The 20,808-nt window shown below is 35.3% G+C and overlaps 2 protein-coding genes across 2 annotated transcripts in view; both read right to left on the minus strand.

Annotated features, from left to right (window-relative positions):
* Window positions 1-12,601, minus strand: part of oxsr1b (oxidative stress responsive kinase 1b) — a 73,428-nt gene extending 60,827 nt beyond the window's left edge. The window contains exon 1 of the mRNA XM_073830406.1: window positions 12,399-12,601. Coding sequence (XP_073686507.1) covers window positions 12,399-12,468 — 70 coding nt within the window. The 5' untranslated portion in view covers window positions 12,469-12,601. The remainder of the gene's footprint in view (window positions 1-12,398) is intronic.
* Window positions 12,602-15,847: 3,246 nt separating this feature from the next.
* Window positions 15,848-20,059, minus strand: myd88 (MYD88 innate immune signal transduction adaptor). The gene is made up of 5 exons (XM_073830448.1): window positions 19,690-20,059; window positions 19,321-19,443; window positions 19,056-19,236; window positions 18,124-18,215; window positions 15,848-16,026 (listed from the first exon to the last, which is right to left on the minus strand). Exons 1-5 carry the CDS (start codon window positions 19,991-19,993, stop codon window positions 15,860-15,862), a joined length of 867 nt encoding a protein of 288 aa, XP_073686549.1. The 5' UTR covers window positions 19,994-20,059; the 3' UTR covers window positions 15,848-15,859.
* Between the last annotated feature and the right edge of the window lie 749 nt (window positions 20,060-20,808).

Raw genomic sequence — 20,808 nt, forward strand, 5'->3', positions numbered from 1 at the left:
TTTACTTCATTATATTAACACAATAAAGTATTGATAACATTCAAGATGTGAACATCAAAGATATTTTCATCTGGTCAGCTATTAGCTGCAGTTGTGTTGGGTGCAATAAGTGCCGCTGTCTTGTTAGAGTTCTCAAGAGTCACAGACTCCATTGATTTAAATGAAAATACAGCAGAAGAAGAGTCTCTACGTACATCTGCAACACGTTTTTATGGAGGCCTGTTACTGGTTTCAGAACTGAATGGTTCAATATTACGTTACCAGGTTACAGCATTAGAAAACGATCTACAGTAATATACAGCCAAATGTTTACCGAAATAACTGAGATATGAGATACGCGCCTGAAGACTGAAAAAACGCTTAATGTATCTGATCCAAGGTCTTATGAAGTCTGAATAATGTTTCATTTCTTCCTCCCTCAACTTGATGTCTCTCATTAAAGAGGATGTTAACTTCATGAGGGAGTTTAAGAGGAGATAAAGGTTAATAGCCTTCAATTACTTTCCAGTATCACGCATTAACTAGCTATTTTCAATTCAAAGCCACTTGTCAAGAAAAAAAAAAGTTCATTTGGTTCACTTGTGTTAAAATGAAGAGGGAATTATATTATTCAGCATAGTTAAATGGTCTAAAAGGGAGTAAGTACATTTTGGAAAAACAAGTATTGAATCTTTATGCATCCGAATCGAAATCAACTGCTAATTAATAAACAAAGAGTTAAATTTGACTTGTTTTGCGGTGGATGGCCCAAGAATCTGAAATAGGCTGAGTGGATTGAATGTGTTCCTTCATGCATAGTTGTCTGTTTGTGCTACCTTGAGCCAGCCTGTTCTCTCACATCAGGAGCTCTTTATTACATTTCCTGGGCTTGCATTCCTCACACTATTCTGGGCCGCACTGAGACATGTCACACTCAGGGCGCTGCGTACTAGAGACTCTCCCACTCTGACGGAGCACTTGATGCACAGGAATGCATAAGATTCCCTTTGAGGGCAAATTGGATTTTTTTTTTGTGGTGTAGCATGACTAAGTGTACTTTTCGCAAAACCTTCCTTCTACATTCTTGAACCACAAAATAATAGCAAAACATTTTTTATCAACCACTGTAGTCCAATTCCTGAACAAGTGATTCACGTAAACCGATGCTCTTTAATGAATCAAAAGCATACCGTGTATCCAGTCTAGTCCAATTAAAGGGTTAGTTCACCAAAAAAAAAAAAAAAATTAACCATTAAAATGGAATCCAGAAAATAATGAAAAAGACTTTGGTAAAAATAAAACTGTAAAACTCAATTAATTAGACAGGCTTTTTGATTAAAAAAAAAAAACATTAAAAGGAACACTCCACTTTTTTTGGAAATAGGCTCATTCTCTAACACTCTAATATGGCCGAAGCTACGGTGGCCGAGAGAGGCCAAGGCGCTGCAAACAAGAAAACACATGCAAAAAGAAAAAAACGACAACAAATTAAGAAAACATCTTCATCCGTTTGACAACACAGGTGCTGCAAATCCTCGCAACGCAAACACAAATACGGAAACGCACTGCAAATTCTCACAACACAACCAAACTCAGAAACGCGCTGCGAACACACGAAGGCGCTGCGAACACACGAACGCGCTGCATATAGCACGGACCACAACGGAAATGTTTCAGGGGGACCTCAAAAAGTGACGAACCCATCTGGGACCTGATTATTTGTTCAGTGGCTGTTGGTCAGAGCAGAGGTGTTATCGGTGAACTATTACCTTTTAGTGATAGCATAGTATCACTTAAAGGTGATAGTGATAGAAATAATCAGGTCCAAGATGAGTTCGTCACTTTTTGAGGTCCCCCTGAAACATTTCCGTTGTGGTCCGTGCTATATGCAGCGCGTTTGTTAGTTTGCAGCACCCTCGTGTGTTCGCAGCGCGTTTCTGAGTTTGGTTGTGTTGTGAGAATTTGCAGCGCGTTTCCGTATTTGTGTTTGCGTTGCGAGGATTTGCAGCGCCTGTGTTGTCAAACTGATGGAGATGTTTTCTTAATTTGTTGTCGTTTTTTCTGTTTGCATGTGTTTTCTTGTTTGCAGCGCGTTGGCCTCTGTCGGCCACCGTACGAAGCAGGTGGAGTATTATCAGAAATGAGTTCCCAGCTAGTTTAGCATTTGCACATGTGCTGCGTGGTATTACTGCTCCTGCTTCGGCCATGAATCTCATGAAGCATGAATCACATGAAGCCTGAATCACAAACAATTTACTCATTTGAACCGGTCCTTTTAACTTAATCCAAAGCGACTGCAATACAACCAGAATTTAATTCATGAAGAAAATGTCTCAAATGAGCTGATTCTTTTAAGCGGTTCAGTGTAGCCTGATTCACAAACAAATGACTGTGAACCTGTTCTTTTTACTGAACCAAAAGCACACAGAACAACCAGTGAAGTTTGATTCACAAAGAAAGTGATTTACGAACCAATTCAGAAATTACTGACATTTACTTATCTGGGGCCGGATTCACGAAACATTCTTAAGAAGAAATTTCTTCTTAACTGCCATTTTCTTCTTATTTTTTAAAATAAGAAAAAAGTTAAGAATATTTTGTATTCCCAAAAAAATCATCTTAAGAATATTCTTATCTTTTTACTTAAGATTGTTCTTAAGACAAAAATTAAGAAAATTCAAATTCTTGAAAAGAATCTTCTTAAAAACCATCGTAAATAACTTCTTAAAGTTAGGATAGCCCGAGACTTGTCTTAAATCCCAAATAGTAAGAATTATTTAATTAATTGATTGGGTTATTTCAAATTAACTGTTATATTTAAGCATTGCAACACTACTAGCTACATATAATACATATTAGGACTATTATTAGAGATGAGCAAGAGTTCGCTGAAGTGACAGCAATGACTGATAATGTAAACAATGATCTGTCATGATTAGCCTGTGCATGACCCTACTTTTTGCCGTCATCAAAACTTAGTAGCAACTCGACAAAATCGAGTCAGATAGGGAGATTTAATAAAAAAATAAATAAAAATACGACATAATCTTTGGCCGTATTTAGCGCATGTGCAGGACGCGTTTGCTGTAGCAGCGCACACACATAACGGAAGCGTTCATTCAGACGAGGCAACAAAATACAACACAAAAGTGAATAAACTGATCGCCAAAGCTTAAGACAGACCCTTTAAAAGTAACGGTTCAAAAACACGGCGCATTAAAAACATGAAGCCGAGCGCCAGACACTGTCGTGACGAAAATGTGCGTGCTTATGATTATTAGGATAATCTCCAGAAACCGCAAAAAAGACGTTGAAGTGTTTATAAATGCGTCTTCAGCCATGTATTCACTCAGATAGATGTATCATTTTTTTTTCTTAAGAAAGAAATTAAGATGTTCTTAAGAACATATTTGAGAATATCTTAAGATTTTTTCAAGAATTGCACTTAAGAACATTCTTACGAACTTCTTAGAATTTATCTTAAGAAATTTCTTAATTTATTTCTTAAGAAGATATTTGTGAATCCGGCCCCTGGTCATTTTAATGAATCATTCAAAAAGATTCTCGAACTCAGGGGTTAACGTTTGAATCAATCAAATGGGCCCATATTATGTGATTATTTACAAGCAGAAGGAGTCTCAGTCAACAGTGATAAACACAGCTTCCGTTTTACCTTTTAGACAACTCTAACAATCAAACATTTTAAGTCTAGAACAGAGAAATGGAGCACGGTCCATTTTCCATGGGTCTGACTCCGTCCGATGAGACTCTTTGCTCTCTGAGGTGGAAAGAACAGCTAGGATCAGTGCAACAACACGACTCCAATTCCTCTGGGAAGATACAAACACAATGGTTCTGCTGAGTGTGCTCCAAACTCACACGGTCAACTTTCCAGAGGAGACTGGAGAAACAGAAGTACCTGGGAAATCCTCCTGGACTATATGCTTTAATACAGTGGAATCCAGTTAAAACAACTCTTTGTCTGTAATCAATAGTAACAGGGTCGAAGCGAATCGGACAAACCCATCCTTGGCTGGAAGACAAAAGGAAACGTTGACTAATTTCAACTCCATTCAAAAAGTCACGCTTTTAATGGAAAGAACATGTGCCTTGAGCTCCAATTCCGCGAACTGAAAGCTGCTCATGATTTCTCGTAAAAGCAATGGGAGGTGAAACATAATGTATAGTGTATACAACACTGCAATTCTTTTCAGGGAAGAATGTTTTTTCGGAACCACTGATGTCATTTCATTCTATTTAAACAATGTCCTTACAACCTTTCTGGGCCTTAAACATGTCAGTTGCACTGCTGTCTATCTCAGATTTCATCAAAAATATCTAAATTTGTGGTCCGAAGATGAACAAAGGTCTTGCAGGTTTTGAACGACATAACGGTGGCTAATTAAAAACAGAATTTTAATTTTTAGGTGAACTATCCCTTTAAACCTAGTCTAAGTAGGTTAAAAAGTCAGTGGTCTAATTGCTTACAAACTATCTAAAGTGTCATTTATGTCTAGCACAATGGTGCAGGATGATTTATGCACTAAGACTTAATACTTACTGTTAGGGGTGTGTTCAAATCTCCAACCTCAAGTATGAGCAATACTAATAGTAATGCTTTGCTTAGCGAGCACCATTAATAATTATAAGGTGGATGATGAAAACAAACTGCTTCTTTTATTTCACATGAGGTCATTCTTTTTTTCCAGTGCATTTCTCTAAACCAGCAGAAGCAATAATTGGAATACAAGAATACAGGGCCTTCATAAAAGCTGCTCTGGTCAGCAACTACAGCTTCCAGCTGGGCTCAACACCGCTGGCCGGTTTACATAAGGATTCAGATACACAGAAGTGCTTAGCACCATAAAAAGAAGCCAATGAAGCGACAGAAGAGCAAGTAACTCCTAGTCTATGTGTATCTAGCTTTCTGACCCTGGATAGACGCAAAGCAACTACCACGTTCAAGGCCCAGAAAGATACGAGGACATTGTTAAAGAGCAGGTCATGTGGAATTGTAAAGTGTCTTAATATTGTGTTGGAGTCTGCTACAAGAAGCTTAAATGGATCTAAAGTAAGAAAACATTGTAATTTTCTGAGAACTTACATTTAATATTAGAATCATTTTGCAATGCTTTCTAAACAATTCGTTTGAAGTAGTTCTGAGTTCAAGGTCTGTAAACCCCTTTCTTCATAAGCCTACTCTGCTCTGATTGGTCAGCTGGCCAAGTCTGTTGTGATTGGTCTTTCCGTATACAACAAAGCAAATTGTGCCCACAGCTAAAGTTTAGCTGCTGAACTGTAAATGCTTCACAAAACAATAACGGTGGATACCTTAGCTGAGTGCTTACGTGACTAACTGATGAAACAGAACAGTTTGTAAACCAAAATATGTCTATATTCTGTCCTATTAAAACGATAGTCTACATTAAATCGACACATTCTTAAAAAAGAGTGGGTTCACAGTGAATTATCAGAACTATTTCAGAAATATCGTGGTTTACCTGAAAACCTAAAGCTGCAAAATCTTAATATTTTTTGAGCACTCAATTGAAAATATACACATAACTGTGGTTCGGAGACACCTGTATATCTAAACAAAGAAGGTACAGATTTATCTTTCATGAACAAGCGTTTAGGGAATCCCGCACTAAACTCGCCAAGTTTAGAGAAGCAGTCCTCTGTAAAATGATGAGCAGTCGAGCACACAACAAAACATTCGAACTCTACTGGTGTGGTATTGTGGAATAAATTAATTTTAACTACTCATTCTTCACATCATCATCTTTTGGCAATGAAAACAAAACAAACTTGCTTTCACAGCGCAAAACACAGCACCTTCTCGACTAACTAACTAGTGGAAGTGTTTGTGGGCAGGTTCAGAGCCGACTCTTTCTTTTTGAGAGAGAATATCTTTATCATGCACTTTTTTGATTAAAGAAGAATTCCACTTCAAGAACTTCAAGAACAAAAATGTACAGATAATTTACTCACCCCCTTGTCATCCAATATGTTTTTGACTTTCTTTCTTCTGTTGATAAGAAATTATTTTTCTTGAGGGAAAAAATTCAGGAATTATCTCCATATAATGGACGTCAATGGTGCCCCCAAGCTTGAACATCCAAAATGCAGTTTAAATGCAGCTTCAAATGGCTCAAAATGATCCCAGACGAGGAAGAAGGGTCTTACCTAGCAAAACAATCGGTCATTTTGATTTTCATAACAAATTGACAATTTATATACTTTTTAACCTCAAACGCTCATCTTGTCTAAGTCTGTGTGTACTGTTTTTTTCTGGCCAATACAGTTAGGGTATGTCAAAAAAAAAAACATCTAATTTTCTTCCCCAACTTCAAAATCATTCTAAATCGCTGCAGAAGTACCAAACCAGTGTTTACAAAGTGAGCTTGCAAAATAGATCAAATGCCCTTTACAAAAAAAGGTCAAAAACAGCAACAGCAATGTGATTGTGTAGGACGCTGAAGAAGAAAACGAGACGGGAGTTTTTGATATACCCTAACTGTGTTGACCGTATTGAACTGGAAAAAAAAAGTTCACGTAGACTTCGCTAGAGAAGATCTTTTTATCGGCTGGGGTCATTTAGAGACATTTGAAGCTTCATTTAAACTGCATTTTGGAAGTTCAAGTGCCCAAAGAAAACTACAATAACGACTTTATTCAATGACTTTTTCTTTTCTGGGTCAGTCTCTGCTGCCATTTACAAAAGTACCATGACAAGAGTACGCATGGACTATTTTATCAATGTCCTTACTACCTTTCTGGGCCTTGGACGTGGTAGTTGCGTTGCGGTCTATGCAGGGTCAGAAAGCTTTTGAATTCCAACAAAATTCTTAATTTGCTTTCTGTAGATGAACAAAGGTCTTACAGTAACGACATGAGGGTGAGTAACTAATCAGAGAATTTTCATTTTTGGGTAAACTGTCCCTTTGAGATATTTAAATACTTAGCGGCTTAGATATTTAGAGACACCTGGGATTGACTTCAAAAGCAGAATGAAAACTGAGACTGTTTAAAGTACAGACTACAGCAAGACAAAAAAGCACTGAGGCTTAAAGTGTCCAAGCTTAAACTTGAACTAGAAGGTCTACAATCAAACTCGCCTCTAGCTTGCACTCCTGTTTTGGCACGTCACATGCCTGGTTTCAACAAAGAGGCAATTCTGAAGGTGCATGCTAGAGGGCAAAACATATCCTCACAGGGACACATACAGAGAGTCCTTCCAAGAATTTGGGGGTAATAAGTAAATCTTTTGAGGAAACTAGAGCTTACCAAAACAAACCAGAAACGTTAAGGTCTGTATATTGGTGCACTGCGATAAACGCTTTAAAAAGAAAGAGAACTTATTAAAAGACAAGTCCAGGCTAAGGCTACATTCTAATTGAAGCTGATTCGTGTGAATTCAGATATGTAAAGCATGAAAGATGATATACTTTTCCTCCACGAGTTGAAATATTCAAGGTGTGGGGTACTTTAGAGCTGATGAGTCAAAAGAGGAGGCACCACAGACAGGTTTGACCAGTCTCTCTATCTCTTTCTCACACACACACAGACACACACACACACACACACGCATGTTAGACAGAGGCTAGGCCCTAATGCGCAGCAGTTTAAAGAAAAAAAACACTTCTATTTGTTGAAATTTGTGTCATTATCTAGTACATTATATCATGTTATCGTCTTATGTTCAGTCACAATCAATCGAAATGTTTCACAAAATTATAATTATATAAGTATTACTATTACTTAAAAACATAGTTTTTTCTTCACTAATTAAATCAAGATACTCTTCTGCTCACCAAGCCTGCATTTACTTGATCCAAAATAAAGCAAAAGCAGTAATATTGTAATATATTTTTACAATTTAAAATAATAATAACCACTTTATTTTAATATATTTTAAAATGTAATTTATTGCTGCGATCAAAGCTGCATTTTCAGCTTCGTTACTCCAGTCTTTAGTGCCACATGATCCTTCAGAAATCATTCTAATATGCTAATTTGCTGTTCAAGAAACATTTATTATTATTATTATTATCAATATTTAAAACAGTCTAGTAAATTTTTGCTGAATTCTTTAATCAATAGAAAGATCCATAGATCAGCATTTATCTCAAATAAAAAGCTACTGTAATATTATACACTACAATACCATTCAAAAGCTTGGAGTCAATAACATTTGTATTTATTTATTTATTTATTAAGAATAGCAAGGATGCTGTAAATTAATCAAAAGTGACGATAAAGACATTTATAATGTTACAAAATATTTCTATTTCAGATAAATGTTGCTCTTCTGAACTTTCTATTCATCAAAGAAACCTGACAAAATTCTACCAAGCTGTTTTCAACATAATAATAATAATAATAATAAATGTTTTTTAACAGCAAATCAGAATATTAGAATGATTTCTGACAGAGTACTGGAGTAATGATGCTAAAAATTCAGCTTTGACATCACAGGAATAAATTTAATATTAAAATATATTCAAATAGAAAAGTTATTTAAAATGGTAAAAAAAAAATGTAATGTTTTGCTCTCTTTGGATTAAATAAATGCAGGAATGGTGAGCAGAAGAGACTTCTTCTTTTTTTTTTTAATCTTCCTGTTCAAATTAAATTTTTACATTTTTAATGTTTTACTTTTAAATTACACTGGTTAACAAGACAAATTTTAAAACATCTGTTTGTTGTGAAAAGGCAAGCAGTTGCCAACAACCTTAATTTTACTAATTTGTTCAAATAAAGCGATTAGCAGTAGATTATTATAACCCTTTTTTGCATTTTGTATTTTAAAATATGACTTTTTGGAGCATATTAAGTTAACATTATTTAATAACCCTAATTTTATACTAAAAGTGGTAAATGTTTGAACTGTATTACGAGTTACTCTGGCAAGAGCTTTACAGCTTTGAAAACTAGTAAAACCTTGTCCAAACATGGAACATGTAAAAAAAGCTGTGTGGAAAAGCTCCCTTTGGGGTCTAAAGCCCTGGAAAGAAATATGTCAGGTATCAGATGACTCTTCCAGCACTCGTGTGACTGAACACAGAGGTAATCTCATGCTAAAACTCGGCGATGTAACAAGATTAAATCAACCAGTAACCAAAACAATACAGACAATAAAGCGTTTAGAGAATGAAGAGAGTTACACTTGGGAGTAGATCATGCCTAGAAAGCAGATTTGGAGAACCTCTGTAGTGCCGTTATACTGGCTGGCTGTAAAACTCACTCTCTGGACAGAGTCATGGATCATCAAAACGAATTACAGCATATAACTCTGTCTTTATGGCCACAAAAGAAGGGGGTGGTGGACTCTGTTAAACCTCATATGGTGCATTTATTATTACAGGAAAAGTCCCTCTGGAGAAACCTAGTGTTAAATATCGTGTTCAGTGCATTCTTCCTTTAACCTTCTAGTCTCCAGACCAAACCTTTAATCACCAGTCTACATTGTAATTCAAAAGTCTGAAATCAGTAAGATTTTTTTATGTTTTTAAATTAGTTTCTCACGCTCATCAACGTTTCTATTATTTGATCAAAAAACAGTAAAAAGGCAATACCGTGATATTATTGAATTTTCAAATGAAAAGCTGAATTTTCAGAATCATTACTCCAGTCTTCAGTGTCACACAATCCTTCAGAAATCATTTTAATATACTGATTTATTATCAATGTTGGCAACAGTTGTGCTGCCTCAAATTTTTTGGAACCTGTGATACTTTTTTCAGGATTCTTTGATGAATAAAATGTTCAAAAGAACAGCATTTATTCAAAATGGATTTTTTTTCTAACCACAAAACTCTTTATGATAACTTTACATCAATACAACACATGCTTGATGAATAAAGTATTACTTTCTTTCAAACAAAGAAAGAAAAAACTATGAACGGCAGTGTATATTGTTACAAAAGGTTTCTATTTTAAATAAACCCTGTTCTTTATAATATTTCATTGATTAAAGAATCCTGGAAAAAAATTTATTTTACTGTGATCACAGGTAAAAAAAAAATTAATAATTAAGCAGCACAACTGTTTCCAACACTGATAATAAATCAGCATATTTAAATGATTTCTAAAGGATCATTTGACAATGAAGCCTGCAGTAATGATGCTGAAAAATCAGCTTTGCATCACAGGAATAAATTCTATTCTAAAGTATATTAAAACAGAAAACCACTATTTTAAAATGCAATAATATTTCACAATATTAATTGTTTTTTTCTGTATTTTTAATCAAATAAACGCAGCCTTGATGAGCAGAAAAGTCTTCATAAAATTGGAATACATTTTTTTATTTTTAGAAAGAAGTCTCTTCTGCTTCACGACTCACGAGGCAGCATTTACTTGACCAAAAACACATTAGAAATAGTAATATTTTGAAGTATTATTAAAATAAATGTTTTATTAAAATTTGCATACCAATAATATTCAATAACAATAACTGCGTGCCAAATCAGGATATGGTTTCTGAAAGATCATGTGACACTAAACACTGGAGTAATGATGATGAAAATTCAACTCTGCCAACACAGAAAAATATATATTTTTTAAATAAATAATAATAGAAATGTATTTAAAAATTTTAACAATATTTCATAACATAGTATTTTTCAAAAGTATAAAAAATTGTGTGTGTAGCATATTTGAGCTAGGTTCAAAAGTATCTAAAATTGTCACTACCGAAACTATTTGGTGAAGTTTCGGTAGTGACATCTTTAGTTTTTTTTGGGTGTTATCCAATAAAATTGTCACTACTGTAGCAGTCATGAGCAAAACATGTCATCACTGTTTCGGAAGTGACAAAGTAGAACACATAACCCTTTATTTTGAGGAAACAAGCTAAATTTCAGTACAGTTAAAATCCTATAATGTAATGTGGTTGCTACCAAAGCATTACTGTCACTACCAGAAATGTGCAGTCACAACCGAAACATGGGATGTTTTGTCAAAAAAATAAAGTATACTGAATTATCAACTAAGATGCTATGAAAGTGTCTGGTTCAATGTATATACAAACTAATGAATCCTTAGCTTTGAAATCAGTTTGATCAACTTTTTGCCTTTTACATAGAAAAACTGATTCCAAAATACAACAAATCTTATAAATCTTACTTGAAATACTGTTAAAATTGCAACTGTTATTGATTTACCTCTGTAAACTTTTTAATGAAATAGCAAAACAAGGCAGATGTAAGCAAAATCTTAAAAGGTCAATGTAACCCTTCTTATTAAATTATATATTGCCGTGTTTTACGGTGACAAATATTTGTGGAAAACGACATTTTTTTCAAGATGTTTCCAACTCTGACTTTGCACCAATTCTGTAGAATGGCCCATGTATGTGTGTTAATAAAGTACAGTCAAACCCTTATGAATGGAATGTTACAGAGGTTCGTAAAGGGAGGTTTATGACTGGTTTATGACCCTATATGTTGTACTCTGTGGGTTTTTGAGGCCCACAATGAAAAGGGGGTTTCTCACCGGTCTGACATTTGACTCGGTTCTAAATTAAGCAGACTATGCTCACTCTTCGAAATGTTTTAACAGTCATGTGTTAAACTAATGCTGAACATTAGTCAGTAAGCTGTTTTTTAACCAGCAGCAAAAGTGGGCGGTACCTGCATTATAGATTGCACAATGTTGTCAACCAATAGGTGTGTGTGTGTGTGTGTGTGTGTGTGTGTGTGTGTGTGTGTGTATTTTATAATTTTAATATGTAATATTAAATAAGTGTGTGTGTGTGTACACACACACACATATATATTACAGAAAAAAAATGCAGTCATTACTGAAGGAGTGTTACTTACAGCACGTGTTCAGGCTTATCAGCAGAATGAGGCGTTGTCGAGTACAGGATAATTTAGCTGTTTTGTGGCAGTTTGAAATGCAAACTCTATGTGGAACTGTACGGCAAATACTGAAATGCAAAGTATATGTTAACCAGCTATTTACGTCAAACTTCCTCGACAGCTTCTGAATTTCAGTAAGGTGGTGAAACGGTTAAATATATGCTCATTGAGAGAGAGAGAGAGAGAGAGAGAGAGAGAGAGAGAGAGAGTTGAAGTTGAAATTGGCATACGTGACAGGCTTGACAACTGAGGTGGAGGTTTGAGTCTTTTGCAGACACCTATTTAACCCATTAGCTTTTAAGACTTTTACCAGCGTTGAAATCCACTGCCATGTGCTTTTAACAACTGCTAATTTGTTTAAAACTCCAAATCCCGGTTCAAATACATTATTTACCGCTTCATACTTACAGAACCGCCAGCAACCTAACAGTAACCCCGAACAACAACAATCCCAAGTTATTTTCAGGCAGCGTTTGCTGTAAAATACAACTTATTTCTACAGGCAGACAGTGGCATGTATTCACCGGCTATCATAAAGGTACACTGACTCACCGATCACCTCCTGCAGCTCATAGTCATCCTTGTTGATGGACCAGGGTTGGGAGCTCAGGTCCTCCGACATGTCTCAGGATTGCGTACCTTTGTTTATATCCTGCCGAATCCGAGCACTAGAGACGGGTGCTTACAGAAAACAACGTGTTAATGTTACTGTAATCCGCAAAGCAGTAGCATTCCAGCTCCTCTCCGCGATTATCTTCAACAGCCTTTCTATCATTCCCAAACTTTGCCACTAGCGCCAAAAGCCCCGCCCACCACATTCCTACACACTGACGGACGCGATAGTCGGCCATTTTGAGTGTGGAATAATTACCCGCTTATCTATTAGCATTGTAACCGTAGATTCCGCCAAAATATCGGTTACTGGTTAATATTACCCTAAAAATGTGTGCTATTTGTAATATGATTTTACAATATTAACGTATAACTATGATATTAATGTAACGTTATAACTATGATATATTAAGTAGAAAATTTGATGACAAGTATTTGAACAGCTAAGTATATCATTTATTATTTTTTTTCTGTATACAAACTACACAAACTGTGAAATACAGGGGGAAAGCACATTTGCAAGTAATATTTCAAACTAAACGGTTTTAACCTAAACGTCAGTGTAGTAATGTAAGGAACACAACAACCAGCTTACTTTGGTACATTTACTAATGTAGAATTTTTGCAATAACTGTTAACAAATCAGCCCTAGTTCCATTAAACTTTTAATTTTGTATTGTAATAAAATGCATTATGGCCGCTGCCCATTTTTAACGGTTTATTTTACTGCCATCTCGTGGAATAAACAGTACATGGACCATTTTTCATCTTCAAAACGTATAATGATATAAGGTAATTCAGTCTAAATTCTAACAAAATTCAGAGACTTCCCAGGCTCAAATTTTTGGATTTTGCTCATATTTTTTGTATAGTATAGCGTATAGTGATGAAAGCCAAAATATTAAATGTCATGGATGAATATTCACAGAGTAATCCACTATTTTGTAGAGCGGGGTCAAAATGGCAATTTTCACATGCGATTCAGAGCCAAATTATAAGGGGTTAAAAATGACCTAAGAACAATGACAGCTTAATAGTGTTCAAAATGTTGGTTTTCAACCACTGAAAATGGGTAAAATTCAACAATCTGAACATGGAGCCTTATTGACATGCCCAAATCTCTGGGACTGAATGATGTAGGGCCTTGCAATCAAGATTCCAAAAGAAAAGTTCATTAAGAACTAGAATCTAAAATCATATAGCGATATCTCTAATACTTCCTATGTTATAGGCATGCAAACTTTGGAAAAAGGATATTTATGGTACTCAGGTATGTTCAAAGCAGTTGTTTTGACAGAAGGAAACGAGGTACATCTCTAGATTCAATGTTATTTGTTCTTTAGCATTCCTCTTTAAAAGAAAATAAGTTTCATACTTTTGGAAATTGAAATTGGTTTTTGAGCACTGAAACTGTGTACAATTGAACAATTTACCCCTGGAACCATATTGACATTCCAATATCTCTGGAACCGAACCTCAAGGGCCTTAAAAATGAAGATACCAAAAGGAAAGTTTGTTAAGACAAAATCTAAAAGGACATTAAAATATCTTTAATACGTCTTGAGATACAGACATGCAAACTTTGAAAAAAAAAAATGCTGTTTCCCCTATTTTTGAATGGTCATCATTGACACATAATGTAACAAAGACTGTTAAGGGCAACAGATTTTACTAATAAAACTACCAATCTCTCTGTAAAAAATAGTATTATGATGTTGCCATCATTCTTAAGTCATTTTTACCCCCCTGTACATTTGCTCTTAATTCTCAGGTGGAAATTGGCATTTTGACCTCCCTCTACAAAATAGTGGATTACTCAGTTAATATACATCCAAGACATTTCATACTTTGGCTTTCATCACTATACATGTTTATCTTTCTTCAGAAAAAAATATTAGCAAAATCTAAAATTTGAGCCGGGGACCTCTGGTTGAGTTGACACAGAATGACCCTAATAAAACTTCTAGACGTAAACCAGGTTTAAAAATGTAATCTCTTCTATTAATTACAGCTTGATTATGGTATATACAGTGCTAAATGTAGACATTTCTAATCGAAGAACATACATAATTCTGTTATTTATCCTTTAAGATTTTCATAATACAAATTTTTCTAAATTCATTATCGAATGCTGGATGGAATGGTAAATAAGACTAGCCAATAAAAACAGAATTCATTAAAACTTGTCTCTTCCTGTAATAAGGAACTGTCATGCGAGTTAAAGTGATTTTACAAAAGATTAGAATAAAAAGTAAAACTGAAGACACAGGAAAATCCTATTAAATGAGGATCAATGACAACAATATTCTCAAGAATGCCTTAATAACTTCCATATTATGCACCTTATTTTTCCTGTAAGAGTGGGCATGGCCATTTGTACATTTTATGGGTCTAGTTTCCGGTCTCATCCGCGCCCATCTATTTTTTGTACAAAAAAAACTAGTTTTGCTGCTTGAGATCGCAAACTGGTGTCTCACCATATTCATTTAATACTAAGTTTTAGTGCAAACAGTTTCACCGTTCTATCTTAAAATCTGCAAGGTTTGCAGCAGAGGCTACTCGTTTGTTTTTCTTATCAGCTTCAGAAGATATTTTTCTGAAGAATTTCTCACTGCTTCAGTAGAAACAGTTTCCCCGAACAGGAAGTGTGGTAAATGTGGCAACTTGTTCTATATACACAGAAATGACCTATGAAATTAGAATTTGCTTTTGAGTAACTGCATTTGTCTGTACAATGCTGTCAAATAGCTGTGAACACAATGTAAAAGTTCTGTTGCTTTCATTTAAAACAATATCTGATCTAACAGATTAAAGCACATCCCGTCAAAGGAAGACTGAGGTGTTGAAGACGTAAAAACGTGGTTAACCAACCACGGCCGTGTGACCAAGATAAAAATCCAGATCTGTAAATCTGTATTAACCTGCTAACTTAACAAAATAGGTTGAGGAAATAGAGCCAACATAACATACACAAATATATTTCATTCACATGAAAATATATCACAAAATGAAAGACAGTTTCCATCGGAGCAAAAGTGTTTCTTTTGTGCCCTACCCCATAGTACTACATACATCACTTTAAAAAGCTTTAATTAAAGTTTAGCAGTAGCAAATCGTATATAAACTGAAATCGCTGATGCATATTCAAACTAGACAAGAAACTATGTGTGAAACCATCTATACGGATTTGCTTTGGAAAGCTGAGCAACCTTTTGATGAAGGCAGATGTGTCTGTCGTAAATACCACAAAAGTACCTTTCTTGAAATGTTCACAAGCTGGACTCGCTACTGAGTCTGAGAAACTCTCCCAAGCAAGCATGAATCACTTAAGGTATTTTCCCTTTATACTCCAGAGAATCGATGTACCTAGTGATGACTTCATAGTAAACCTTTAACAGTGTCTATAGAGGACATGAGGGCATTGAGAGCGCCTTGGCCAGCCGGGTCCAGAACCAGGCCTGTGTGCAGGGTCTGGTGTAATCACAAATGGTCAGAAAACGGAGAATGCTGGGAAAAGGCTTCTTCATGGCTTTGTAGACCACAGGGATTAGACGTTTAGAACGAGCTCCTGCAGTAGAGACAAAGATCAAACTGTTAGATATTAGGAACCAAAGAGGAAATAAGAGATTCTATGCTGCTTTTATAGCTGCAACATCCTTTGTTTGCGATTACATGAATTGCATACTTTAGCACAGCTTAGAAGAGACTTATCACAGCAACTACATGCATCGTGGATGACATGGGAGAGAAGAAATTGTTAAATAAAGTAGTTTTTGTTGTCTTTGCGCACAAAAAGTATTCTCATAACTTTATAGCACTGATGTCACATGGACTATTTTAATGATGTCCTTACTACGTTTCTGGGTCTTGAACATGTCAGTTGTGTTGCTGTTTATGCAGGGTCAGAAAGTTCTCGGATTTCATCAAAAAATATCTTCATTTGTGTTCCGAAAATGAACAAAAGTCTTATGGGTTTGGAACGACATGAGGGTGAGTCGGCTAATTAATAACAGAATTTGCATTTTTGGGTGAACTATCCTTTTAAGCAGGTAAAATATGAGAAACATGTTGCAGTTGACACACTTCCTGCTGCCAGGTGGCCCTATGACAGTTACCCACAATAGTAAAGTTCATGTGATAAGCTCTTCATGACCAAATCTACAGCTCAAGTTTGCTCTAAATCACTCAAGAGACATCCTGTTGTTCTTTCTTTTGCTGTACATTTATTTCCTTGGCGTGGCAAAATTGATGTAATTGCTCAATGCTGATATATACTGTATAGTGATTTTCAATTGCTTAATTGTTTAGCCTATATCATCACCAAATGTAAACTATATTATCACCCACCTCTATAGAAAGGTTGATATATAAGCATTTTCAACTTTCAACACATATACTCACTTAAAGTGATACATCCTACATAGCAAATCTTAACTGCTTAATAGGCTTTATGCCGAACGTCACATGACCAACCCCGGAAAACAGGTCTCATTGCTTCCGCTTGTCGGAGAACGTGTTAATAGCCGTAATAAATAATGGCGATATCGACGGACTGTTAAGGTAATCAGTTAAACAAGCCAGCTGTTTATTGTGGACGTTTCATTCGATATTTATATATAAATGTTAGTGAAAAGAATAAAAATTTAAAACTTTTATATATCAATCCACATATGTGATGGACATTGGTTATGATCATTTTTAGTGTCTACTTTGAATGAATCTTGAGTAAATCATGTTCATATTTAAAGAGGGATATGCAAAACGCGTGAACCGGAAGCAACGAGACCTGTTTAGCAGAAAACGGAAGCCTGTTGGGCATAACCCCTATTGTTTGCATTATCGCAAAATGCAGCTATGAAGGTGCGGCCAAAATTTTGCAGGTGAAATCCAGTCATTTCAAAATGAACCTGTGTGACTGGGAGTTTTACATAAGGGCGAAAAAGTTACCCATGTAGATTTTGTTCATTTTCAAGTTGGTCATGTGAATTTAGTTTTTAAGTGACTGCTGTGAGAGTTCATTTGATTGTATTTGGGTAATGTGACTGCACCTTTAGTAGGGCCCTATACAATCTGTTTGATTTTTTCTCAAATTCCATTTTATTTTTTATTTTTATTTTTTTCAAAATTCAATTTTTTCCATTTGAATTTTTCTAGACTTTGTTTTAACGGTTAAATTAAAAATGTTAAAAAGCATTTACAGAAATCATAAAAGGTATACAATTTAATTTGATCAGATTTTGTGTTTTCCTTTAACTTTCTAGATTCCACTTTAAAGAAAAAAAAGGATGGTTTTAATTTGAATGGTTTCGTTAAATTTTAATAATCAAAAAGCATCCCTAGTAATTAACTAAATTTATTAAAAAAAAAAAAAAAAAAAAATTATATATATATATATATATATTTATTATTTTAGTGTACAGACATACTTTCGATTTATTTATCCCAAATGTGGCTAATTCTGTGACATTCCGCATTATACACAGTAAATTCCATTTTTTGAGCATGTATGTGTGACACAAATTTATGACCGTCAACTCTGTTTAGTGCCTTGACAAAAAAATCTTTGAAGAACAATAGGGCCTTTTTAAACAGTGATTAGGGCCCTAATAAGCTAGTAATAAAAATGCCAATGCAACTCAATGAAATGTTAAGAAAAAGGTTGTACCTGGGCAAAGGCTGAGTGCAAACTTAGTCTGAAAGTCACATGCATCACTGTCCAAATAGTCGTCAGAAATGACCACCACCATCCTCTTGCACCTAAAGTGCAAAAAAACATTATTACAACTGATTACAAACATTTAACAATATTAGACAATTCCACAAAAAATGTATAAACACATGTAATAATAATAACTAGGGATGCACAAACACAGAGTGTTTTCAAGACACGCCATCAATCGGCCATATTGGCGCCATTGAACGTAAACAATGCCACAGAACCGAACGAAACTCACATATTTTGCTGATTATTGCTGCTGAAAATGGTCAACTATTGTCACATTTTGGCCTGTAAAATTTTTTGGAGTATTACAGACTGCCAAAAGCTTTAACAAATCAAGAAGAAGAGTGCAAAAAACTGAGGAACAAAAGGCGTTTGTGGTTGGCCAAACTAAATTACTTGACAACATTTGTGTTTGTTCTTATCATTTCCGGAAATATTAGGCTAATATGTTAATCAATACTGCTTGTGCATTTCTTTACCATCAACTTTAGTTCGTCAAAGTATTGCACCCTTTCCTGCTTATTAAGTCCTTCTCTATATGATTTTGCAGCTTCCACGCATTTTCCCCATGGTTTAGACAGCATAAACTAGCAGAACAACGTATTCAGTATTACATTAACCATGCAATCTGTGCTGTTGTTTACATCCGAGTATCGCCAATATAGCCACACATCCGGGTAACTGACCAAATCGTGACGTAAGTGCAAACCCTCTATTAAATATTAAAAGCAATATTATGACAGAATATTTATTTTTATATTTGCCAAATATTACTATATTAACTACAGGTGTTAATAAATTATTATTACAGTTATATTTTTTAAAGACAAACTTTAAGTGAGCATCAAATGATAAATAACCCCAAACCAACTTGCCTTTTTTCTATGAGCTCACTGGTGATGGTCCACACACACGTGCCAGGAAGGACATCTCGGTCAAAGACACACAGTTTCAGGTTGCATTCCGTCTCTTCCAACTGTTTGATCATCTCATGCACAAACTGGAAGTCACTCTGACAATAGCAGATGAAAGCATCAAAGGTCTCCGGTGTTATTCCTGTTAGTCCAGTGAAGACAATGATTAGTTTGGTATCTGCTAGACAAATAATTGTATTCGTGTACAGAACAGGGTAAAACTCACCTTGTGGATCATCCAATAGCGTGATACCTTCCCGCTCCTGTGTGCGGGGCCCACAGCTGTCCACCACTGGAACCTGAACAGGCTTCCTCTGCTGTCTTTCCAAATACTTTCTGCAGTCATCATCTGTGAGCAAACACCAACAACACACAACAATATCACTTAGTTGGAGATTGATGTTTTCATATGTGTGAAATGGTCACATCCTCCAGTACTCAGAATTAGTCATTCATTTTTGGCGTAATTTACTGATAAAGTATTTCAATAAATAGACTTTTTTTTAGTAAGTGTAATTATATATATATATATATATATATATATATATATATATATATATATATATATATATATATATATATAAATGTGACATACCTATAATTTCTTTGAGGTCTGATATAACATCTTTCCGTTCAGCTCTTTCTAAAATCGCCAGTAAATTTGCAACTGTTGCATCCGGACGAGTTTCCCACTCCGTCAGGACCTTTTCAAAAGGATAGTCTCTTTTCTCGAAATTTTTGATCTCCAGGTAGGTAAAGTCCATCATTTCGGCGACTGTCCTCCAGTCTGCTGCCACTGTGTTTGTTGGATTCAAATACAGACCGAGTTTCTTTCGGAAACTGCAGTTTAAAGCTGTTACTGGAATCGCCTCATAGTCCATACTTAACTTCAATGCCATTTTTATGGCAAAATCACAGCTCAAGTTGTCAATCTCCACGTTTAACTCGAGAAACAAAAAAATTAAAAACTTTGAAGTGTCATTTTCTGAGGCTACCGATAAACTGGAGGAAACAAAATGTCACGAACTGTAACACGCTACGCAGTCCAGTACACGAAACAACCACATATATTTAAGTGAGGATTGAGGAAATGCTCGCAAAAACGTGAGGCAGAGAAATGACGAAACAAACGTACAGCCAATGGAGTCATGAGCAGGGGAAGTTTACGTAAACAGGCAGGAGCGGCTGTTTCCTGATCTGCGCCAGGATTTTGTGCGTAATAGAAAGATTTGTCAAACATTGATCTGAGATCTGCTTACAATGGTGCAGGGCTTAACACCAAATATGGGCAATTTCCGCAACGTTTTCGCGGAGTGCAGACCCCTGCCAATTTTATGTTAATAATTGGCTAATTATGTTTGCAGCATTGTCTGCGTTCAGTTTGGCTTATTGTGAAGCTGTAAAATATTAATATTATTGTCCACACAAAATCAATGGTTTGACCAACACACAGGAAGCAATGTTTTTGACAAGTGATTTTATTTTAACAGATTTTTTAAATTATGAATGGAGTAACTCTAAGAAAAGTCATTGATATTCATGTCTCAAAAGTATGTTTAGAAGAAAAAAGGTTTTTGGTGTTTTATGAATTTTTTAAAAGATTTCACCATTTAAATTATGGTTATTTAATGTCATGGTCCATAGTGACAACTTGCCCCTATAGTTTGCAGCGCTATTGAAACATGTTAAAATGACACTTAAATATCAATAAAGA

The sequence above is a fragment of the Garra rufa genome, chromosome 24 (genome assembly GCF_049309525.1).
Source record: "Garra rufa chromosome 24, GarRuf1.0, whole genome shotgun sequence".
NCBI lineage: Eukaryota > Metazoa > Chordata > Actinopteri > Cypriniformes > Cyprinidae > Garra > Garra rufa.